The sequence below is a fragment of the Eptatretus burgeri genome, chromosome 18 (assembly GCF_056783735.1).
Source record: "Eptatretus burgeri isolate ZD-2024b chromosome 18, Ebu_testis_v1, whole genome shotgun sequence".
Classification (NCBI taxonomy): Eukaryota; Metazoa; Chordata; class Myxini; order Myxiniformes; family Myxinidae; genus Eptatretus; species Eptatretus burgeri.
In genome coordinates this window covers 8482243-8507836 of record NC_140978.1, presented here as the reverse complement: position 1 = coordinate 8507836, position 25594 = coordinate 8482243, and the positions used below count along the sequence as shown (strand labels likewise).

General features: G+C 42.9%; 1 protein-coding gene and 1 pseudogene across 4 annotated transcripts in view; one reads left to right on the top strand and one right to left on the bottom strand.

The window, feature by feature from the left end:
- The window catches only part of LOC147008545 (ligand of Numb protein X 2-like), a 75313-nt gene that overhangs the window by 31873 nt on the left and 17846 nt on the right, over window positions 1-25594 (top strand). For 3 of the 4 annotated variants that reach the window (XM_085863965.1, XM_085863966.1, XM_085863964.1), the window contains exons 4-8: window positions 2104-2330; window positions 11896-11985; window positions 12066-12259; window positions 12618-13028; window positions 21733-21852. In XM_085863965.1, the coding sequence (XP_085720091.1) occupies window positions 2104-2330; window positions 11896-11985; window positions 12066-12259; window positions 12618-13028; window positions 21733-21852 (1042 nt within the window). The remainder of the gene's footprint in view (window positions 1-2103; window positions 2331-11895; window positions 11986-12065; window positions 12260-12617; window positions 13029-21732; window positions 21853-25594) is intronic. The other variant, XM_085863968.1, reaches the window with a different exon arrangement.
- Window positions 3665-4284, bottom strand: LOC147008546 (zinc finger BED domain-containing protein 5-like; annotated as a pseudogene).

Sequence of the window (25594 nt, the reverse complement as noted above, 5' to 3'; positions counted from 1 at the left end):
TTCATTATGGGAATATGGAGAAGTCTAATTAATAATTTGGTCAAAACGTCAAAGGTCGGCATCACGTATAATCGATTTACTTACGATTGACCTGAAATTTAAAGAATTTGTCCAATGGATTACTGAATCGGTTCACCAATTAAAACGTAGGAGACAATTGTTGTTTGTTTGTTGTTTGTTTTTGTTTTTAATTAAGTCGAAGGTCAAGGTTGCATGCAATTATCAATTTCCATTCGATCGACTTGAAATTTGAGCAGGGTTTGCATATTGGGCCAACGAAGTCTCTCTTGCTTTTGAGGTCAAAAGGCCAAGGTTGTTGAAAATCGTCAATTTTTTAAAAATTATATTATTTTATTTTTACCTCTATCATGTTTTCACCTCTGTCCGTTTGTGTGCATGATATTTCAAAAAGTTGTCGACGGATTCGGATGAAATTTTGTGGGCAGGTTGGGTTTGTGACGAGGACAAATCCATTCGATTTTGGTGAAGATCTGGATCCGGGCAGAGGTATGCGCTCTTCCGAGTGCTCTTCTCGTGTTGATCTGTTTTTGTCATAGTTAGCATATGGGGGGGGGGGGGGAGAAGAATAAGAAGTCTGAATACAAACCAGATGTGGACAGGCTTTGCGTTTTCAGATGCTTTCTAGTTTGCATTGTGTCCATGCATTTTTGTATGCCTGTTGCCCTTTTACCCCCTCGCACTCTGTAAGGCTTTTGATCTCTGTCATTTATCTCCTTCACTAGTCCAGACTTCTATAAAGTTTTTTATTTTTATTATTATTTTTTTTTCCCCTTCGTCTTCTTTTTCTTTTGTTTAACAAGAAAAATCGTATTTCCTCCAGTGTGGAGTTCAGTAAGTTGCTTACATCTTTACAAAGCTTATCGCACCAAATTTTAGAAGCACATCAGATTGCTGTGGGCTGTCAATGGGGAAAATATTGATCGTTAAAAGAGCTGAGAATTTACTCGAGGGCCAGAATACGTGATGCTTTGGGGGGGGGGGGGCAGTGTTTCCTGGAGTTCCATGGGGTAAGGAGGGTGTCAGAGCTACATCACGTGACACTATCGTCATCTTCATGGGCACAGCCATCTTGAATTTCCCTTCACCATGACAGTCACTTTGGAATGATCTTACTTTCAGTTGAATTAATCGAAAAATTATACAGGTGCTGTTCAATCATTAATTTGAAGCTATGAGAAGCATTTCCACCCCTATCACCCAATTGTATGCCAACCCATAGGGTTTAACCGTGCTCTGTCCTCCAAATGCTGAGTGCCGAGTGTGTAAGCAGTACGTACCATTTTTAGACTTGTTATGACTGCCAGGGTCAGAATAAAACGGCCACCCGACCAGACTCAGAGTGAATGTTCTAACCACAATGCCACCGAGTCTGATCGTTGGTTTTCTATCTAATGTTGGCTTATTGGACACGTCATTGGAAACTACTTGCTTTGATAGAATGCACAAAGTAAAAGCAACCCTTTTACCTCTTAATTAGCAGTTTAAGCAATGGCAACATGTATTAATTGAAAACTGTAAAGGAAGCATGCCAGAATCCTAAAAATTACATTTGGATTTTTTTCCATAATACAAAGCAACAAGTCAGCTATGAGAGGGAGAGAAGGAAACATAATATATTGTTTTAAATCATGATCGATTTAAAAAAAAAAAAAAATAAAAAGACACTTGAATGTTTGTGGTGTACCTAATTAGTTAGATACAAGTAATGGAGTAAAAGAAAACGATGCTTGCAACAAGTCTCAAAGAAAAGAGGAGTTTGTAATGAGAGGAGAGGGTTTTGAGTGGGTTGGCTAAAATGTACGAGAACAATTGAATGCATCGTTTTGGACAACCAGTCTGTCGACAATGACATATTTCTATTTCTGGGAACAAGTAAAACTTGTTGCGATGAAAGGCAGTGTTTGAATTGTAATGGAGTTTGAGTTTTGGATCTGTGCTTGCCTACAAATGCATTTCAAGGAAAGGAAAAAGCACTCTAAATATGTACCATTATCATTTCTTCAATGTCGTCGTCCAAGTACTGTTAAACAGTTTCTCACCTCTTAGCTTTTGTCTTTGCTTCCAATTCTTGCCTCGACTCAGATGCCCTGGAATGGCAGTTTATAGGGAGGAGGAAGAAAAGCGCCGGAGAGCGGCAGCGGTTGCGGCGGCTGCAGCCACAGCGGTTGCGACATGTCCTGGTATACCGCTGCTCATGGGGGGGTTGTCGGCTGCAGAAGCGATTGCTTTATGGTCCGACGAACCTGGGCTGGTGAACCCGGGCTTCCAGCTTAGTGAGGAAGAGGAGGAGGATGGAGGTGAGACTGCAGGTAGCCATTGACCAAGCCCAAATTGTTTTTTTTTTTTAATTTCATGTTATTGAGACTTGGACTCAGATATTTTAAATATTGATTGGGATATTAAATATTGTTTAGTAATGTACCTACGATCTTATAAATTTGTGTTTGGATTTGAAGCCATGATAAGCCTATTGCAACTTTTTATGTACTGTATATGTTATCTGATCTGCAAATCATTGTGAATACATGCTAAGATAAATGGATTTGTTTTGTGGACCGTTCACCTTAACAAATGTTAATCTTAACTTGGATTAGTCAACATAAATTTTTTTTTTTTTTTTTATATCAAGATCCATTTATTTACTTTATAATCCTCTAAAGCTTGTGGAGGAATTTGCAAAACGACATACAGGGTTTTGGCCTATCCCACCACACGTATATTTTCCTTTGTTTCACACACTACAAATCATGATATGATCACACATTGGTGGCATTTCTGCTTTGAGTTTCAAAAACGAGTTGTAAAGATGAGAATTTCATTTTGAAGGTCGATCGAGGAGAAATTTGCTGCTGTTGTGCGTGTGAAAGTTGGCGAATCTAAATAGGTTGGTGAGAAAGCAGAGGATGTCAGTGTGAAAAAGGTGGTGCTTCTGAACCCTGCACCCTTTCCATTCTACTGGTACAAACGGGCATATTTTAGAGCCTCCACTCCTTTGATGCCCTGTCCGAGGAAAGAGAACATTCCCATCTTTGATATTGCCGTGCAGGGTAAAATTGTTCCGTCATTGTTTGTTTGTTTTTCTTGCGGCCCTACAGATGTGTCATTGGCCTGCCATGAAAGGAGCACTGAATTCTGAGTGTAACAAAAGGAAGAACCTGTGGGCTGCAGAAAAATATTCGTGTTTTGACTTGAACCATAAAAAGTGCAAGAGTAAAATAACTCGAGCGTTCATAGAACATGATACCCAACGCAGTGTTCGGGTATATACTTCAATTTTAATAAAATAATGATTAAGATTGTTAAAAAAAATTTTTGGAAGTTTTGCGCTACTGAAGCGGTCTTGTACACCACCCTTGTACACTGTAATAAGACGACGATGAGTCAGTCTAGATCAGTGGTTCTCAAACTTTTTTTGACTACCGCCCTCTTGGACCGGCCCAATGCCCCCTTGTCCTATCGTTCGTGGTCGGACACCCAGTGGGCAATAGGATAGTCCGAATTTATGTAGATAGGAAGCAAAAATAACAGAAGCCAAATATTTTCTGAATAATATTTTACTTTATTTTACTTTACTTTTCCTTTACTTTTTCTATTTTATTTTGCACTACCTACAATGTTTCAGCAGAACACGTCCAGGTGAGGCAAACTGGGAATCTGTTATCACAGGCACAAATACCGTGAGTGTGAAGGGTGGGCCTGGTGACTCGCTGCGAGATTACGAACGTCTGGCTCCATCTCAGTGAGGTAGAGACGCAGATCGCCCCTCTTGGTAATGTCAAGGCGGTTTCGATACTTGGTCAGCAGCACAATCACGGCGCTGAACCCTCTTTCAATGAGGTATGATGTGGGGAACGCCATCAGCAGCAGTTCTACCTCTGTCCACATTGCGGGGTATTCGCCCCGCTCCAGAATCCAGAATTTGCCGTATTCATGCTGCGAGAATCTTGCCTTCGCCTCGTCATCATTCCACAAGTTGATAATTTCGTCCTGCAATTCGCGCTTCACATCTCGAATGTCACATTTGAATGGGTTGATCACCCATGCTGGCACCGACAGTTCTAGCATGTTTCTGAAACGCTGCTCCATATCTCCACGAATCTTCTCAAGGTGATTGCAATAAACGAGCAGCTCTTCATCAGAAACAGCAGTTTCCTTTGCCAACCGGGGAAAGTGGTACATGTCTCTGCGGCCGAGGGTTTCCCTGTGCAAAGTCGCCTTGGTTACGAACGCGCCGATCACTTTCTTTGGTTAAATCAGCGTCATATGGTCACCTTGGAGTTGTTTGTTGACATCACTCAGTACACTGAATATGTCCACGAGGTAAGCCACATCATGCTCAATCACATTCACTTTCTCCGATAACTCTGTATCAATTTCCGACAGAAACTCGACCACTGTCGAGAAGAGGGCATGGAAACGGGTCAAACAATTGCCTTTGGACAACCATCAAATTTCGGCTTGCAACAAGAGCCTCTCGAATGGTTCATCATTATCCTGGCAAAGCTGACGAAACAGCCGATCATGCAGAGACGACACCTTGATTTTATTCACTGCTTTGATTACTATTTGGAGTGATGTATGAAGTCTGGTGCTGAGAGCTTTTGCTACAAGATGTTTTGTGGTGCACGACACAGTGAATGGTGAACACGGAGGGTACCTGGTTCTTCAGAAGCACAATAAAACCACGCTGGCGGCCAACCATCGCTGGTGGCCAACCATCGCTGGTGCCCCGTCCGTCGCGCAAGCGATAATGTTCTTATCAGTAAATACTTCTCCAACGTTTGGAAGATGGAAGAACCCTTCGTATCGGTCTGGAGAGAGCGGGCAAACAACAATTCTTCCACCATTTCCTGATCACGGATGAAGCGAACGCAGCAGAGTAACAGAGCTTCACTGTCACGCAAAGTGGACTCATCCAGCTGGATGGCGAAGTGCGAGCTTCTCAGCTCACAACACAGCTTATCTTCTACATCTGATGACATTTCATCAATCCGCCTGGCCACGGAATCATTGCTGAGCGCAATCGACGAGAGAACTGGATACGGATCCTGGGCAATAACAGTTTTTATCACTTCCCAAACAGCCGGTTTGATCAACTGTTCGCCGATTGAATACGGTTTTCCAGATCTGGCGATGAGCAATGACAGCTTATACGACGCTTCCAGTCCTTTATCCACGAGCTTTTGGCTGGCTTTGAACATTGTCGTTACCGTGGATCGCTTCTCTAATTTCTCTTTCAGCGATTGGAAACGGCTGACCTCTGCACGAGCCTTATCACTGTGCTTTTTACTCAGGTGCTCGCTCAGTCGAGATGGTTTCATTGCTTCATTGGACAGCGTGATACCACACAACAAACACATGGGTAACTGCGTGTTCATCAGGGATGGAATGAATCCATACTTGATGTATTCAACGGAATACTGACGACACTTTTTTCTTTGAGGCCGACATCTTGAAGCCGACCGGACGTGAAGCTTTTTTGAATCACGAAATCAATACGCCAAGATGTCGAAAGACTAACACCAGTGATAAGGCCAAACAATAATTATATATTTCCGGTCTCTGGTGAGCGCGCGCATCGATTTTTTTTACCCTGCACATCAAAAAAATTTTGTTCACATTTCCAACGGTAGCTACAACAGCGCGCGCCTAAAACACAATGCCGCGCCGCCTCGGTACTCGCGCCGCCTCGGTACTCGCGCCGCCTCGGTACTCGCGCCGCCTCGGTACTCGCGCCGCCTCGGTACTCGTGCCTCGCTGGGAATTGCGCTGCCGGATCATAACACATGTATATGGTATTCACACCATGTGTGTATTTAAAAAAACACTGACTTGCATTTTTGGTAAACAAGTCTGTAATATGCTTGAAGAACTTAATGATTTTCAGAATAAATACATTTTAAAATGTGTTCATTATTTACAAAAAGGCCTACCTGTCCCATTGCCTGTCTTTAATTTCTCTCTGGACGGCACCACGGGCATTGTATGGCCAATTTGCCGAATGGCGCCGGGTAACCTGTTCAGACTGCAGGAAGCCCAATGAGCGCTCCTAATTTCCACTGCTCCTCTAAATCGCCAGTGACCCCAAATCATTGCCTGTGCCCCCTACCACTCGTGGAGTCTGGAGCGCCTCCCTGAAAGTTCCCAGCGCCCACTGGGGGGTGATAGGGACCACTTTGAGAACCACGAGTCTAGATGGAGGCTTTATTCATCACCATAGAATGCAGCATCACTCGGCATTGTACATGGCCATATCGACGGCCTCTTCTTCACCCCAATACTGCACCTGCTCGCGTGCCATGCCCACTTCTCAAGGGCTGCACTTGACAGCTCCTATTACTGCAATATAGAACATATTACACCACCCCATAGAACATATCCAAGGACTGCAAAACTGGAAGTTCTTGGAAGTATTACGAAGATGATTTGTGAAGATTCAATAGGGTTAAAGGTGTATAAATAAATAAATTCCTGGTTTTACCCATTATCTATTACATTAGTTATTCGTGCTTGTTGTTTATGTCCTTTGTGACACCCTTAAAAAACAGTAAGTTTCCTGTTTGGAATGATTTTCAATTTTGCTTGACTGCCAGGTAGGTAGACAGAGTGAACAAATTATCTCGCTCCTCTCTGCAAATGTGTGGTCAGGACAAATTCAAAGCCAAAGTAATGCAAAACAGCAAACTTGTCTTCCTACTCATGTTCAAAATATAACATTCGATTTTAAATATGTTGTTCTTCGATCATATACTGATAAAACAGACGGACAGACATGAACCAATATTGCTAAACCCTACTTTTTGCTTTGTGTGTGTGGGGTAAAATTGTATTAAATCAACAAGATGTCGATTGAGGTATGAGATAACCACCACCAGAAGCAAGAATATGAGGTATCGGGCGTTAACCCTTCGTTGGAGTTTCATCTTCTTCTTTTTTTCTTTCTATTGTTAATCTGATGAGGGGTTAACCCCAGAAATGTCTGATTCACTTTGCATATAATGGTGGCTAGCATACCTCAATCAACATCCTGTTGATTTCATCTATTTTTTTTTCCATCTGTTTGCTGATGCAGATCAACACTTGCCTATACCAGTAAGACTAGTTCTTCATTCTACAGTAATCAAAGAAAGCCTTTCATAATCCTGTAAAACAAACTATTAAAGGATTTATAATAGCAACAAGAAAAAGAGCAATCGGTGATTGTGCAGACCCTCGCCAGTACTTTTGTGTGGCGTTTATGTACTGGTGTGTAAGATAATTAATAAGAGCTACAATGAGAACTGCCACTTTATAACTGCTGGCAATGGTGACCGGGTGCCAAGACATCCAGCTTTGATGCAACCCCGCTTTGATTGGACACCTGACCCTGACCCATGACGTTTTAAAATTATTATTCAATTGAATTTAGAATGGGATTAAAGTAAATTCATTTCAACTCGAATGGAAGACCAAATAGGTACAGTCCTGCAATGGAGTCATTAGAAGGAATCCAAACAAGCAAAAAGCAAAGATGATGTCATCGGAAGGAACCTGGAGAGGATTCACATTTCAGCTGCTCCTCCTCTACCCTCAAACCCACCCAGGCACAGCCAAGTGAGCGTCTTTCAAAAAAAACAACAACAAAAAAGAACCCAGATCAAAAAAATTAAACGATTCGGCTGCCAGACCATGCATCTGATCAAGTTGAAATTTAAAACTTATTCCCCATCACTACTAGATCATAAATGTGAAATTTCATGTTGATTGATTAAGCAGTTCCAGAGAAAATATTGTTTAAAATTTTTCTTCAATCCAATATGGTTGCCAAACCATGTGACCTCTCAAATATTCCTAAACAAACTTGTACACCCAAGGCTTGGGGAACATTTGTGTGAAGTTTTCCCCTTGATCTGTCCAGCCATTCTGGAGAAGATTTTAGTAGGTTTTAGGGTAAATCCAATGTTGCTGCTAAACCATGTGATCTATGACATCATATATGTAAACCTTTTGTTCCTCATGGATAGGCGGTCATATGTGTAAAGTTTTACTTTGATCTGTTCAGCCACTTCAGAGAAGATTTTTGAAGGTTTTTTTTTTGTTTTGTTTTGTTTTCCAACAATATCACTGCTGAATCACGTGACGTCATCAAATTTTTTTTCTGTGGACGATTTTATCCCAAGATGACCCTGAGAAATTTTCATACTAATCAGATGTAGCGTTCTACATGTGCAATTATGACGCCATAACGAAGGCACTTGTGACGTCATAAAATAATCTCACTTATTCCGCATCAGGAGTACTTGCCGTGTGCCAAGTTTCAATTTTTTTCCTTGGTGCGGTTTCAGAGATAAAGGTCCAAAGTTTTTGCAATTTTCCAACATGGCTACCTCACCACATGACCTATGACATCATAATTATCATTTAAAACATTATACATGAGTAGTTGCTCCTGTGATTAAAATTTCATCTCAATCCGCCAAGCGGTTGTGGAGAAAAACACGAAAGTTCTGTGCGGACAAACGGACACAAATGCAATACCCTCTCCTTCGGCGAGGGTAATCACTCATCAGGTGACACTTGGCAAAACAGAACAAAGTAGAACGGCACTCAGAGTAGCGCGTACCTCCGCCAGTTTGAACAGTTCACGTTTTGTATCCTGGACCAATGGAGGAAAAGACAAAGACGAGCTGGGAACATTTCTACAATTATTATTTATTTCCAATAAAGCGGTGAAAAGCATGTGGCACAACAAAAAGGTTTATTTGGTATGTAATGCAGGGGAAAGATGAGAGAGGTGTGGGGTGCGGCAATTTACAAGCAACTTACAAAAACGGACACAGTGCAGACTTGACGCGAGATTATTAAAAGCAACAATTGCAACAATAAAGAACTTATACAGGCTTATCTAACGGACAGGCGCCAACACACTCTGACACACACTCAGACAAAGTAAACCCAAAGAAAAGAAAAGGACTTTTGCAGCCAGGGAGAAAGGGAGTTGAGGTCTCAGTTTTTGATACCTGAGTGTTGCGGGGGAAGGGATGCTCCGTGGTGCGGCACCTGACAAAAGCTGTGCAGTTCGGTCCACCGCCGCACGTGTGGTAATCGTGTCTGGTGGAGTTCAAAGAGGCGAGAGATGAGTAGTAGGCAGGACCAGATTAGAGGCTTGGTCGAGGTCGTGTGGGCGAGGACCAGTACAGTAGGCGGGCCGTCGAGGCGAGACGTAGGCAGAGCCAAACAGCAGGAAGACTTTCACAATTCTCTTCAGCCTCTTCAGCCTCTCCAACCTGCAATTCTCTTCAACAACCAAACAACTCGCAATTCTCTTCAACCTCTCCAATGACCCGCAAAACCAACTCGACAACCAACTTCTCTCACCCGGAGGTCCGTGCTTTATACAGCCTGGAGCTCGGGGAGGAGCCATGATGAAGCCGACATCATTGTCCGATCCGAGCATCCCGATTGGACCGGGCCTTCATGCGGTCCGCCCTTCTGGGCGGGGTTTCGGCCAGACGCCGGTCTGACCCGCCCATGCCGCTCGTGTCTGGGTTTGGAAAGGTGGAAGCCGATGCGAACGTCGGGATTCTGCCTCAGAAAACGAGACTCCAGATACAGTGGGTAGTCGGTGGTACATTATGGTAAGCGAGACGAGGGTGCGAGGCAATTCACCTCAGAAAATAAATGAGGAAGAGTGGGAAGTGGAATGGAGGGGAAAATGATTTAATAAAATAAAAGGGAAAAAATGATTTATTAATCCTAACTATAGCCCATCGCAACACACTCCCTCGTCTTCCCACTTGACAAAAGGTAGGGACCTAACTACACGTATATTAATGAAATAACTGACTCGGGACAACTGTATGTTGTATGCATACAGTTCCGAGAACCGTAACAATATATATATATATATATATATATATATAGTTTTTGGCCCTTTCTATAAATTTTAGAAATTAGGCCTGTGTTGACCTTTTAACCTTAAAAATAATTTTTGGCTACAGTAATTGACCTGGTATGCAAATCCTGTTCAAATTTCAAGTCAATTGGATGAAAATTGACAATTCTAGAAATGTCAGCCTTTTTGGCCGATATTGATCTCAAATGTAACAGGTGGTTGAATTTACCGACCTGATATGCAAATGCTCTTCAAATTTCAAATTAATCGGATTAAAATTGAGGATATTAGACATTTGGCCAATGTTGACCTCAAAAATAATTGGTCCTTGAATCCAGTAAGCTGATATGCAAATGGTCTTCAAATTTCAAGTCAATCAGATGAAAATTGACAATTTTAGAAGCAATTTTAAAATATGGCCTGTATTGACCTCTTGACTAATGTTAACCTCAAAAATAATATGTTTGAATTAATTTATCTGTGATGCAAATGCTGTTCAAATTTCAAGTCAATCGGATGAAAATTGACAATTCTAGAAATGTCTGCCTTTTTGGCCTATGACCTTTTGGCCGATATTGATCTCAAATGTAACAGGTGGTTGAATTTACTGACCTGATATGCAAATGGTCTTCAAATTTCAAGTCAATCAGATGAAAATTGACAATTTTAGAAGCAATTTTAAAATATGGCCTGTATTGACCTCATGACTAATGTTAATCTCAAAAATAATGTGATTGAATTAATTTATCGGCAATGCAAATGCTGTTCAAATTTCAAGTCAATCGGATGAAAATTGAGGATTTTAGAAAATCTGGCCCAATTTGGCCTTTTGGCCGATGTTGATCTCAAAAATAATTGTTGCTTGGATTCAGCAAGCTAACATGCAAATGTTCTTCAAATTTCAAGTCAATCAGATGAAAATTGACAATTTTAGAAACTTTAAAAAATATGGCCTATGTTGACCTTTTGACCAATGTTAACCTCAAAGGTAATTGGTGGTTAAATTCATTGACCTGCTTTACAAATCTTGTTCAAATTTCAAGTCAATCAGATGAAAATTGACAATTTTAGAAACTATTAAAAATACGGCCTATGTTGACCTTTTGACCAATGTTAACCTCAAAAGTAATCGGTGGTTAAATTCATTGACCTGCGATACAAATCTTGTTCAAATTTCAAGTCAATCAGATGGAATTTGAAGATTTTAGAAAATGTGGTCCAGATTAGCCTTTTGGCCTATGTAGACCTTTTTTGGTCGACCAAATTTGACGAAACATCAATACGGGACCGTTGCAGGGTGGGCGACCATAATCTCCGAAAATTTTAGAGGAGTAGGTTGAGCGGTTTGGGCTGGAGGCGAGCGGGCAAACAAACGGAGGCAATCAACATACTTCTCAACAAAAAATAAAACATTTCGCCAAGTAACAAACAAACGGACCCAAATGCAATCCCCTCTCCTCTGGCGAGGGTAATAAGTCTTCATGGCATGAATCGTTTAATGTTCTTCACATTGCAGTTTGTTTGAAAGGATAGTTCAGTTGGATTGAAAGGATAGCATGGGAATTCGCTAGTTAAGTTGTGTCGTCGAGATTTGATTCCTGACATGATCTGACTACACATTGTCGACTCGGTTATTCACGGAAAGGGCACCATGCACCATAGAGTGTTTTGTTGCTCGGAGGGGACGTTAAGAAAGTCGTTTCCTCAAATGGTACTCACATGGACATAGAGAATGCATTGGGCCTTTTAAAAAGGCTTGCAAGCTTGTCGCCTGGCCTAATTCTTTTTCAATCGTTTTCTGACAACTGCTGGGAAAGAGATGACAAACACTCATTATATTCCGAGCTAGGAGATAGCTTTGACAGAATATAATGTCATGTTGAGGAGATTAGGCAAATCAGATAAGATGTTGAATTTGCAACATAGTTCATGATGCAATGGGCAACGTTTGTTATTTATTTATTTATTTATTTATTCATTCATTCATTTATTTTTTACAGAGGAGTTCATTAGTGTGTCTCAAGATAGAAGCCAAGAAAATCCAAGGGGTACTTCATCCTGGGGAAGTTCTTTATCACATAGTTCTGCAGGTTGGTGCCAGCTCGCAATTTCAACTGTGAGTAAACTTATGACTCTTGTGCATTGCTTATCGGCTTCTGTTTTGTATCAGATTTTACACTGGCGGTTCGAGAGGGAGTTCCCACAATAATTGAACTTAAACGTTCAGAAGGGCTTTATAAGCTCGGAATCAGCATCGTTGGTGGAAATGAGACTCCATTGGAAAGCATCATAATCCAAGAAATCTTCGATGAGGGTTTGGTGGCAAGGAATGGAGGACTGCTCCCAGGCGACCGTATTTTGCAGGTGTCGTATTCCGAAAGCACTGTGAATGAGACCATTGATTAAGACACAAAATTACCTTTTCGATAGATTGTAAAACGATATTTGCAGTTTGGTGAATCGGTTGATTCTGTTTTGCTGAGCTGATGGGTAGATCTGAATATTATCATCCTGTCACTACCCAGGATTGTAAGCTTAAGTTCCTTGAGAAACTGTAAACAATATGCTATTCTAGTCGGTCTAGAGTAAAGTGCAAATTGACCACGAGTCAAAGGAAAGATTATGGAAATTATTTCTGAAAAATACAGCTTTTTTTTCTTTAAACCGGACTACAATGTCTTCATCTAATTCTGTTTGTTCCTGCATCTCTCTGGCTTCATAGCTTAATGGCTCTGACCTGCGTTGCTGTTCACACAATGAAGCAATTGCCATACTGAGTTCGCCAGCATCCTTGCTTCGCCTGGCTGTACTGAGAGATTGCCACCGGCATGCCATTCCTCGCACTGTTTCCTGTCCTGGTCGGACACAATGGCCCCAACCTCCTCATTTATGTATGACTGAGCGGCGAGCTACTGAGACACTGAGTGTAGTACTGCACAAGCAATGGCCAGGTGAAGCACTGGGCCTGCGCCTTGGGGACTGTCCAGGAAGGCCTGGTGTTCAGGTACAGCACGTGGTGATTGGAGGACTAGCCGCGAGACAGGGTGGGCTACGTGCCGGTGATCGTGTTCTTGCTATCAACGGTCATGACTTGCGACATGCTTCCACAGAGCAAGCTGTATCGCTTATCCAGGTGTAGTATCATTCTTTATATCAGAGGGTGTTGCCATGGTTGTACTCGCTACCCTTGAAGTTTTAATGTACTGTGCCTCAGATGAGCATTTTTGCACTGAACGATTAATATTGTGTAATAAAATACAAGTGGGGTTCAAACAGTCCCAACCCGAACCCCCCAGCCATAAAGGGGCATGATGAAGTGTAGTTTTGAATGAGCAGTGTGATGATTGGCCCAAAATGGTTCCATTTCAGATTTCTTTGAAACTCACCGGAACTAACAATTGATGAAATAAAATCGAACTTTTCTTATTTTTTTTTTCCTTCCCCCTCTCAACAAGATTGAGGCTCATGGAAGAGAAACATGAGAGAGGGTATGAACTGACAGGAAGTCTAAAACTCAATAAGCGAGAGAATGAACAAACAGGGAAAGGGAGAGGGAGAGGGAGAGGAAACAAAGTTAGGAAGGTGTGACAGATGGAACTAAAAGGGCACTCGGTAGAGCGCATACCTCGGCCATGCAATGCCTGATCCATGAGAACATATCGGGCTCAATACATTTTTGAAATATCATGCTGTATATCATTTTTGGTCCTCTCTCAATGGTGAAGAATCACTTTAAAAATTAAATAATTCTCGTATTACAGATCTGGAATTGGATCTTCACCAAAATCGAATCAATTCTTCCTTGCTGCACACAAAACCTGTCCACCAAGTTTCATCTGAATCTGTCCGCAACTTTTTGAGATATCCTGCACGCAAACAGACAGACAGAAAGGGGTGAAAACATAACCCCCTTCACCTTCGGTGATTGAGGTAATATAGAATGTAGATAAGGATGGGAAATGAGATGACAGTGTCGTGCACCACTTGCTTTTGAAGTCTTGGAGGGAAGAGTGGAATACCACCGACTCTGAAAAACGGTTTGAAATACATGAGAAGCGAGGAACAAAAAAGTTTAGGTCTGCAGTTAGCTTGGATTTTGGAAGCTTAACCAGGAGGGGGTTACTGAAAATTACGTGTATATCCTGGAGTTGAGAGAGATGCAGAGGGGGCTAAACCAGAGAAGAGATTTAAAAAAAAAATAACAGTCCATCGGCCTGCCTACTACTACTTTTCTTGTATTTATTATTACTACTAGTGCGTGCCCGTACGTGCAAAAAAAAAGAATTGTGACATCATAGCACCGTGTCCTGTCATTGATTTGGTAAATAAATGGCCATAACTTGGGAACCACTTGTCCGATTAATAGCATACCTTGAAAAGGCACATCCTCAGGGCCCCAGCAATATACCTGGCAAGTTTCAATTAGATCGGACCAGTGGTTCTCGAGAAACAGCGGTCACACACACAGACACACACACACACACACACACACACACACACACACACACACACACACACACACACACACACACACACACACACATTGCTGGAATTATAGATAGAGATTAGTATTATTATTATTATTATTATTTAGCCTCCCCCCATACTATAAGGAGAGGCTCGTACCTGTTGCAGGATTTATTTCTACAATTAGTGGCCCCAATTCTTAATGGTACCACAGAGTTTCTTTGACCCCCGAACCACCATTTTGGTTTTGTTTTTTTTCCGCAAATTTCCGAGTTGTATCTCATCACCGACTGGAACTTTCAGAATGAAATTTTGCATCAATAATGGGAATAAGGTATGCAGGGTTGTCATTCATTTTGACCTTCAAATTTTAAGGTCATGACCTAATTATAGAAATCTTTACTTTTTTTTTCTTCAATCATAACTCCATTAATTTATGTCCAATCAGAACAAAATTGCCCTTAGGTGCATTACACCTACACTTACACCTAATGTTAAAAGGTGCATTACACTTAATTTACTTCATACCCCTCTGAGTTAAAGGTCAAGGTAAAATGGCAGTCAAAAAAAATATTATTATTATTATTATGTTTTTTTTTTTTTTTTTTGTCTTCACTCAATTTTTACAAATGTGTAATCTCAGACTGCTTGGCCTTCCAAGATGTTCTTGCATCATAATAGTGTACCTGCACTGTAGTTGTGCATCTGATATTTGTCCTTGACCTACATTTTTCAGATTGGGACCTAATTAACAAAAGACACCTGTTTGATCAGAACTTGAGTAATTACCCTGCGCTCGCAAAGCGAAAATCAGGGTTAAGCAATCAGTCGTGTGCGTGCGTACGTATGTGTCTGAATTTTTAAAATTAATTTTCTCAGCAACTATTAGTCCGATTGACATGAAATTTTGATCACAGGTGCGCCTCCTCCTGTAGGAATTTATATTGATAATTATAACGTCAGAAGGTCATGTGTTACAGGTGACATCTTGGAAAACCCCAAAAACTTTGCCCCTCTATCTCCGAAACCACTCCATGGAAAGAATTGAAACATGGCTCATTGTCAAGTACTCCCCATGCGGAATAAGATTTGTTAATGCTGATGTCATCGGTGCCTTCGTTGTGACATCATAATTCGACAAGTACAACACTTGATGCGGTCAGTATGAAAAAAAAAAAACCTCTCTGCAATTGTTGAAACCGCTAACCGATCAATGCAAAACTTTAACTAATTGATCAATTACCCATGGGAAATATAGTTTGATAAAAGTGACATTATCGGTCACTGGTCTGGCACCATATTGGATCAAAAACAAAAATAACAGAAGAATTGGCCAAGTCCTTCTTCAGACTGCGCAGGGAAAGTATTCTCTGAATACCATCTAATTTTCCTCTGATTTTCATGATGTTTAGTTTTATGGATAGATTGTAGATGGGGACACATTTTCTTTATTTCCACTTTACTCCTGAATATTGAAGGTCGAGGTCACATGGCGGTTCAAAAATAATATGTCCATCATTGGATCGAGGGCACTTATCCTTGGCGATGGTTTTGTGATCGCAGATATGTAGTTATTAGTCCTCTACTGCTTTCACCGCAGGGGAATACAAGTTTGCTCTCCGTCCATCCATCCGTCCCACCTGTTTTTTTGTTTTTTTTTTAGACTTTTCCCCACACTTTATTATCTTTATTTTTCCTTTCACATATTCAACTGACACTTGGCACATGGCTTTATTATCATAAGCTACAGAACAAGTTCAAGTTTCAGGGCATTTTGTCTTTTTCACTGATTTATGCCCTTTTTAAACTTAGAAAATATCAATTCTTATACATGGGTCAGTTTTCAGCTGCACTGACTCCACCCGACTGCTTTACACCCACTGGCTGGACAGCTGGCCTGACTCCACCCCAATATAATAATCATGTGCCACCATTGCATGAAGCAGCACAGATCTGAATGCCTTAGGCCTGGGTGTTAGTCCATGGCCCATTGCAATTGGAATGTTCCCAGGTATATATAACCACAATGTATTATCTATGCCATGCACATGTTTATGCTTCATGTATGTATATATGGGTTATTTTTTTAATATAAAATACACAAAGCCTAGAAACGAATGAAATGCGGTTAGTTGGAGAGTTTCTTCTTCATTTTTGTTCTGGTATCGGCTCGAGTGCGTTAAACACAAACTAATTTTTTATCTCCCGAACGTTAATTGGGACCTGTAAGGGGCATGTCGTGCAAAGCAATTCTTGCTCTTGCTCTTGTTGTTGTTGTTGTTGTTGTTGTTATTATTATTATTGCTCTTAATATTATTATTATTATTCCATTTTGCAGAACATGGCTGCGGTAGCATAATTTGCAAGTGGCACAGTTGTGCCGTTGATGCAGTCTCCCTGTATGTTGGAGCAAGAATTTGGTCAGGGTGCCAATGATAGCTCGCTTACTCTTAGCAAAGGACACCATGAGGTCTTTAACATCCATCAACTAATGGCAGCTGACAGGACGCCCCGTTTCATGTCCATCCGGGGGATCGTACATGCATTGATGCCCCACCCTGCCTGTGAAACCCCAGAATGCCGATTTATAGCTGGGTTGGGATTCAAACCCGAATATTGTAATATTGAACTTGGTGTCAGTAAAATCATACAGGGAATTATTTTACATTGAAGTAGAGGAATCATTGATGTAGACCCACAATATGCTCGGTCCTAAAATGCTGCTTTGTAAGACACAAGCATGAAAAGGAAGACCATGAGATAGAATACCATTAAGAGGAACCCACTGTTTCTGCTCATGGAGCAAGTCTGGTGTTAGCTTAGCGGTTAGGGTGGTGGCTTTGGGATCCCAGGGTCCTGAGTTCAAGTCACAATACCACTGAATTAACACCATGGGGTTGACTCAGCCTGTCATCCTTCCGAGGTCGGCAAAATGAGTACCAGTGTATCATCCAAAAGGCTGCACACGAAGGGGAGGGGTATCAACGGATTTATTAAATCTGGTATTGGTGTGGTGCAGGCATGATGGGCCAAATGGCCTCCTCCTGTGCATAAAAAAACTCCTTGTAAAAGTCAGAGAAACATTCAAGAAGGGCTCCCTGAATGCCATTGGGCGACAACTTGGAAAGACGAAGTGCCGGATATTTTAAAAGGCTTGAGAGATGGTTCGGTTGCTTTGTTTGAGATTTGAAGCATCCATCCTTTTTTTGTTTGTTTGTTTTGTTTTTGCTTTTTTAACTGAAAGAAGCAACATGTGCATGGTAGATATTGTGGCAGATTCCAAACTGGTGATTAGACATGAGGGTTTGAGAATAAATAATGGCAGAGATCTGCAGCAATGATATTGTTGTGGGCCGGGGATTGGGTGAGAAGACCACTAGGTGGGGGAAGCTATCTCACTTCCCACCAGACTCCCCGGAATTGTAGGCCGTCGCACATGGATAATTCCGTGATGTGGCGGGTCGCTTAAGTGACCGTGGACGCCAATAACTCAACCGCGTGACCTAGGGTCCTCCCATATATGGATTAATCGGGTTACCTAATTAATCATGTGGTTTAATACCCGGGGAACATGCCCTCGGTACGCCTTGTCCAAACAGGATCACTTTACCAGATCGGATGCAGCCGAGCGACACTGCCAAGGACGTACCGGCTAAAAGGAACGGATCGTTGGGAATAAAGTCCTGGCTAAAGTAGGATTCAGACCATGCTGGATCAATGAAAGAAACCACAAAGACGAGCTGGGAATATTCCTAATAATTTATTTACAATGGGCGAGGAAACGTATGTGGTACGATCAGGATTTATTGGGGTTTTTTTGTGCAGAGATAGAGGAGAGAGGTGAGGTGCAGCAAATAAACAGGCAACTTACAAAAGGGGACACAGAGCAGACTTAACGCAAAAATAATAATGATAACAATCTTCAGCAGTCTTACTTAAGCAGACAGGCGCCAGGACACACACACACGCACACGCACAGACACAGAAAACTCGACGAAGAGAAAGTTTTGAACCAGGAAGGGAAAGGAGTTGAGGCTACGTTCTCTGTAGCTTTGTGCTTAATAGCACGACGTGCCACCAATACACCTCAGGGGAAGGAGGTTTGTTGGGGATGCTCCGTAGTGTGGCACCTGACAGTGGGCGCGTCGTCTCTGGCTTCAGCCGCACGTGTGGAGACTGTCCGGAAAGGAGGGGCTTGAGACGAGAAGGGGCGGAGTCCAGAGTGCGAGGACGGAGTGGTAGGTGGGACCAGGTAGGCGTGTGGGGTCGACGTTGTGTGGGCGGAGATGAGGAAGCGGAGTCCAGACTGCAGGAGGCGGGTCGTGGCGGTGTCGACGAGGGTGAGTCGAGAGCAGGAGAGAGGTGGAGAAAGAGAAAGGCGGAGAGACTGCTCCGACCTTTATAGGACTTGCAGCACGGGGGGAGGGCCACCCCAAATCGAAACATCATCACCTGAATCGGGCGCTTCGATTGGCCCCGACCCCTCATGTGGCCCGCCAACTTTGGCCGGAAACTGCCTCACTTTGTTTCTGGCAAGGCCATCCCAGACAGCGGCAATATTCCACAACGACCCCACGACATGACATGAATCTCCCACACCGAAATTGGCACGCGAATCGTCCTGAAAAACCCCCAGGCCATGCCCTGGCAACCGGCCGAGGGTCCCGCGTGCCCGCTCCGTGCGCCAACGTGGTCTGCACTGTACATTCCCCGGCTTGATTGCAGCTTTGCTGGCCTTAGAGACGAGAAGACGCTCACCATCTGCGGGGAATCCGCTGCTGCCAGCGAGGGCCGAATGTACATTGCCATGGATAAATCCATGCACGTTTCACGACTGGCGTACGTGTCTGCCTTCAAGCACATTCCATATAGCGTGCGCGGTTCGGCCATTCCGCATGTGGCCAGTGCTCGCATTCGCACGACTCCGCTAGCGTGTGCCTGGGGCGAACACAAATATGTGTCGGATATTGAGGTTGAAAAGGAACAAGCCGCTTCTAATCCGCACACTCCTATCCCGCCCAACATGCCATGGAGTTGTCTTTATCGGCCTCCGTACGTGTTTCGTGCAGCGTGGGCGTCGTGCTGGCTGTGTTTCCTGTGTTGTGAAAAACACCATTCATGCAGCCTCTTAAGAGGTATTTATTCGTATGCCTTTTTAATGTAACCGGCAATCTTCCCCAGATCGTCGGAAGCTCGAGTCGATAATCCCGCACTGCGAAATGCACCATATGTCTCGCTGCACACGTTGGTTTTAGGGCTCGCCCAGGAACGAGGATCTCTGTGCAGCAGTTTCCTCATAGCGGCGCCACACTTGCTGGCCTCTACGAGGCCCCACTTCACAGCGAAGGCACACGTGGCTGATTTACCTCAGGAATAATCAGACGAAAAGAAGAGTAGGGACGAAATGAAAGAGAAAATGATTTAAGCATCCCAAGCTATTGGATCATCGCAACGCATTCCCTTGTTGTCCCGCTAAACAAAAGGAAGGGGACTATCTACACGTATAATGATGAAATAACTGTCTTGGGACATCTATCTGCTGAATGCATGTGGTTCTGAGAACCGCGACAATATATTCCTTCACTTTTCTTATGATCGTGAGAAAGCTGACTTCTCTGTAGTTAAGTGGATCAGACATGGAACCCTTGTGAATTGGAGTGACGTTTGCAGCTTTCCAAGATGAAGGCGGGGATTCTCTGAGGGAGACATGAAGAGGAGCAAGGACAGACGAGGTGGGGTAGACACCGTTTCCTCGAAAGACTGCCAAGGAGATCGATGCTTTCACAAGAGGAGGAGAAGTTTCAGGGCACATTTGATATGAGTACATGGAACAGAAAAATGACTGCCATTTTGAGAGATGTGAGTAGTCAAATAAACCGACTGAGAAAGACGAGCTGTTTTGCAGAAGGCCTATACCTGTAATACTGTGGATTGTATTTTGGGACCTCGCTTGGGTGAGTTTGGGTGGTGACCCGAACACCACTCCAGCCGACGCTTGGCATTGCGCATGGTGATCTTCGGCTTGTGTGCGGCTGCTCGGCCATGGAAACCCATTTCATGAAGCTCTCAACGAGAAGTGTTTGTGCTGATGCATATGTATATGTATGTATATGTATATGTATATATATGTATATGTATATATATATATATATGTATATGCGATCTTGTTCCAAGCATGCAACACGTTCTTCTGATCCATACCTTTATTTGGGCGGTCTATAGACAACTGACAACTCTGTATAGGAAAAAAATAACCTTGGTTATGTGCATGAAGGAAATACACACCCACTGCTTACAATTCAAAACCCCTCACTGTACTGTAAATGTTGGAGCCTTATAATACCCCCCCCCCCCCACCTGAAGGTGGCACTACACAATACACGTTTCCATCGAGAATTTGCCTTCCTTCCCCCACCTCCCAAAACCACTGACAAAGACAAAAACGGGGTCATGCTAATCCTCTAACAAGTCTGGATGTAATTGGACCAGAAATGTAGGAGGAGTAGCCCAACAAAAATACATACAAATGCCAGTCCGTGAAATATAGTAAGGATTAACATTTGGGGAGACTGCTTACACCTGAAATGCTTGTGCTTTTGTTGCTGAGGCCTCGGTCACATTTGCCACGGCGGCCGTGGGGTTTCCAAAATCTACGGCCATTAGCAATTATACGGCGGCCGCAGTATTTCCACGCTCACACAGTGTAGCAGTCACATATGTTTTTATTTTTCGGGGAGCCGCACGGCGTATTTATAAATTGTGGAGACCGAAAACGTGAGGTTGCCGTACGGTCTTTGATTTGATGTCGCACGGTGACCTTAGGGCGTTCCTGCGGCGGCCATAGAATTTTCAAGGCAGACGCAAGGCGACCGTAGGGGGACCGCAGGGGGACCGCAGGGGGACCACAGGGGGGCCCTAAGGCGAACGTGCGGCCAGACGGACGGTAACCAATGGGTTAATTTTTATTTTTTTTACCAGTTCTTTTGTTTCGGCTTGTCAAATTGCTACGGCGAACGTAGAAATGAAAAAAGTTATAATTCCATGGCGACCTTACGGCCTGTAAAATATAGCCATATGGTGTAGGGCCATCCTGAGGCCACCTCAGAAACTCTGCGGCCGCCGCACCTTTGTCAATTCAGAGGGCGCACGGCCGCCGTATCCTCTCCATAGAGCAAATGTGACTTAGGCCTAAAGAAATGCAGTCCATTTTCATATGCATTGTGCATTTTCAATAACAATGTTCACCTTTCTGATGATATTCTTGACCTCATGTGTTATAAAATATCTTTGGGAAAAGGTGACCTGTGAGAGAGTCAGGATGACATTGTATGGTCCTGATTAGTTATTGTTGTGAATGATGTGTTGAACAGGCCTTTCAGGGGGCTGTGCACTTTGTGGTGCTGCGACGTGTCCTGCTTGGAGTCCCAGATATACTGTGGGAAGTTGGGCCTGTTCCCTCCAGTGCACCTGATGCTCAACTGCCAACAATGGTTTGTTTGTTTCTTGAAATCAATTTTTACCTGTGACATGTTGCAGGTCTACAAGAGTTCTGCATGGCTGTTGTTGCTGTTGTTGGGGTTCGTGTCGGGGCTGGATTTTTGAAATGTACACCCGTTGGTCGGACAGCTTCCAAACCACACCCACATCTGTTGCTTGACTCCACCCACCATGGCACCCAGACAAAATGATATGGCCACCTTGGTTTTCTGGTGGGCCTAAGGCCTCAGAGCCACAGGCCTGTAGGCCTCTGCTGATTATACACTGTCTGGGTTTGTTGCGTCAGATTTCCATTGGCTTTGTTTGGGTCAATTGTTAATCGTGATGAGAGTCCCCGAAAAATCTAATCATTTGTCGAAGAAAAGTTTAGTCGGGTTTAATCAAGCCGCATGCGCCTCCCTAAAAATAGCATTTTCGTAAATTTTTGAACGGCCCCATATTGGGTTTAAACATCCATGACCGTGTGACGAATCGGCTCTTTTCAGAGTGCTTCAAATCAACCCGTTACCGGATTTTTAAAGTCAATTCACTCGCACTTAATGGCCAAGTCGCATCCCTCGAGTGACCACGTACAGGTTTATTATAAGCAGGAGGGTGGTGAAGAGTGGGACACACACACACACACACACACACACACACACACACACACACACACACACACACACACACACACACACACACACACACACACACACACACACACACACACACACACGACAAAACTGAGGGAACACATATAAAAGGTAAATACCCTGTTCGGAATCATGATGAATCTTATCTCTCTAATCTTATTCATTCACATGGGACTGACATGGGACTGACATGGCTCAAGGATAACGAGACGTGAGAGAATGTAATCTGAGCCGTGGCCCGTACATAATGATATATTTTTTTAATTCTCAGACCCAGATTTTACCCCGTAGACATGTGGGACATGAGGGAGTTGAGTGGACAGAGGAGGTGAAATATATATATATATATATATATATATATATATATATATATATATATATATATATATATATATATATATATATATATATATATACCGGGCGTAGTGGCGTGCGCCTGTAATCCGGCTACTCGGAGGCTTGGGTTGGAGGATCGCTTGAGGACGGGGGCTCTGCACTAGGCAGGGTGTAGAGCAGCCCGGAATCATGGCGAAACCCAAATCCTGATCCCTGTGTCGTAAGAGGCGACCAGGGTTGCGTCAGGAAGGGCATCCGGCGTAAAACCTGTGCCAAATCAGTATGCGGATCATAACGGATGATCCGCTGTGGCGACCCCTAACGGGAGCAGCCGAAAGACGAACAACAACAACAACATATATATATATATATATATATATATATATATATATATATATATATATATATATATATATATATATATATATATATATATATATATATTGACCACAGTGTGGTCATTATTGTTTAAACTTTGAATAGCAATAATGTCCCAAGGAAGTTTCAAATAGTTCAGGTATTGCTATTCCCATATAATCCAACAATTCGGTCTCAAGTCTCAGTTAAACGTTTCCTTTTTGAAATAAATTTATTATACAAGTGAAATTTTATTTTTAATAAATACTGTATGTGCTTGTCTGCTTTATCAGGTTTTGTTGGAGGAGATAGAAGGTAGTGAATGTGCTCCCCCCCCCCCCCCCGTGAGCCTTAGATCAATGTTAAAATAATAAATAAATAAATGTGTAATATAAAGTGGTGGAGGACAATGCACAAGGCCAACCACCTGCTTTTGAGGTTGGAGAGAGTTGCCTTTTTTTTTCGATGTCCGACTGAAATACCAAGCACTTTCAGGGTCTGGCTTTTGATTGACTATCAAGAGATAGTCAATTAGTTGGTCGTTAAAAAAAAAATACAAGAAGAGAATCAGCAGCTCCAGCTCGCACTGGAGAGCCTTGATGCTGCAAATCGACCGATGAATAATTCAGACTTCATGCCTTCCTTGCTCACTCTGAATTGTTGGGAGTTCAGAGTAACTTAGAAAGGAGTTATTCCTTGGTGTTGCCGAGCCTTGGATGCTAGGTTGAAGATTTGATTTTTACCAACACAGGATGTGCTATGTTGTAACGCCGAGGAGCTTCAGTAACGTCTTCTCAGTTGGGGGTTGATTTTGGACTATCTCATTTGGGAGTTCATTATCATCATCATCCTCGATGTACTGTCCTCTTTACCGCTGCCAAAGTAGTCTCTTGACGAGGGTTATGTTGAATGGTTTGCCATTGATTTCCCAGTCGTCAGGAATTTCTCATTGGGCCAGGGTGTTGACAATAACTCACCTACTCTTTGCGAAAGACACCAAAGTATCTTTAACGGCCAGTGCTGGCGGACGGATCATCAGGCTTAACGTCCTACCGATGGACGGCACAAACAACGATGCATCACTTTGCATGCAAAACACCAGGGTAAAGTTTACAGCTGGACCAAGATTTGAACTCGGGCTACACAAGTCAAAGGTGAGTGCACATACTTCTTAGGAGTCTAGGCTATCATGCTAGCCACCAGAATTTGATCACAGAACTGATCTAGAAACTTGGCTGGATTATCTTTGTGCATAGACTGTGTCATACTGAACACCACTGACCATATTTATTCCAGATGTTTGACCAATTTTTACTTGCATTGTTGGGCAGTGATGCAGTTCCAGCCTGCTTGTCTTTGGGGTGTGCAACTGTCTGTGCGACACAGTGGAATTTTCTGCAAAGAGGGGCAGAATCTCTTAATATATAGCAAATAAAGGATTGGTGTCGGGTCACTGCTTCGAGAGACATGAGAATTAATTCAAAGTTGTAAGCACAAGAGAGTCTGCCATTGAGGGCTCACATGGCTTGTCTGAATGATTGAAATCTGCCGACCAGTTCACGAGAGGATCTTTGGATTCCATTAGTCAGCATGAGTTGTGTGAACATTACCAAATGTCAGACTACGGTATGTTGAACTCATGGGATATGTCCAATGAGACCGCTGACCTCTTGCCTAAGGTTTATGGCATCTACCATTTTATAATTGGCAGAAGCATATCCAGGGTGGAGTGACCGGGATGAAAATGATACCGATTACACTGAACAACAAAAAATTTTTACTGGAGATGTGTAAAGTGATTTAGACTAATTTGGGTACGCTGATTTTAAAAATCATAACCGTTTTGCTGTATCACGTCAGGATTTTCAGGAACAGAAATATTCCCATTGCCTAGAAGTCAGGATTTCAATGAAATTTACAAAAATTCATTTATTCATTTATTTCATCATGAATGCTTCAAAATTATAGAAATTACAGAAAAACTCCACTAGAATGTAATTAAAAATGCTTTAGGCATTTGGCTTTGCGTTTGTGCTGCTCTGTGTCAGTTTCACGATGCAGGAACCAGCAGAAATCGCCCATCATGTTCGGGTTGTGCCGCCCTTGGTAACGCGTCTCCATGAGTGAAATCTCTTGGTGGAATCGCTCGCCGTGCTCGTCCGAGACTGCTCCCAAGTTGTCAGGGAAGAAGTTCAGGTGCTGGTGTAGGAAATGGATTTTCAGGGACATCCTGGAGCCAAGTTTCCTGAAGGACTCCAGCAGCTGCTGCACTATTTCTTCATAGTTGTCCGCGCGCTCGTTCCCCAAGAAGTTGTCCGTCACAGCTTTGAAGCTCCTCCACGCTGCCAGCTCTTTGGGGTTTAGAGTTGTCGGAAAAGTTTCGTCCTTCATAATCTGTCGGATTTGCGGT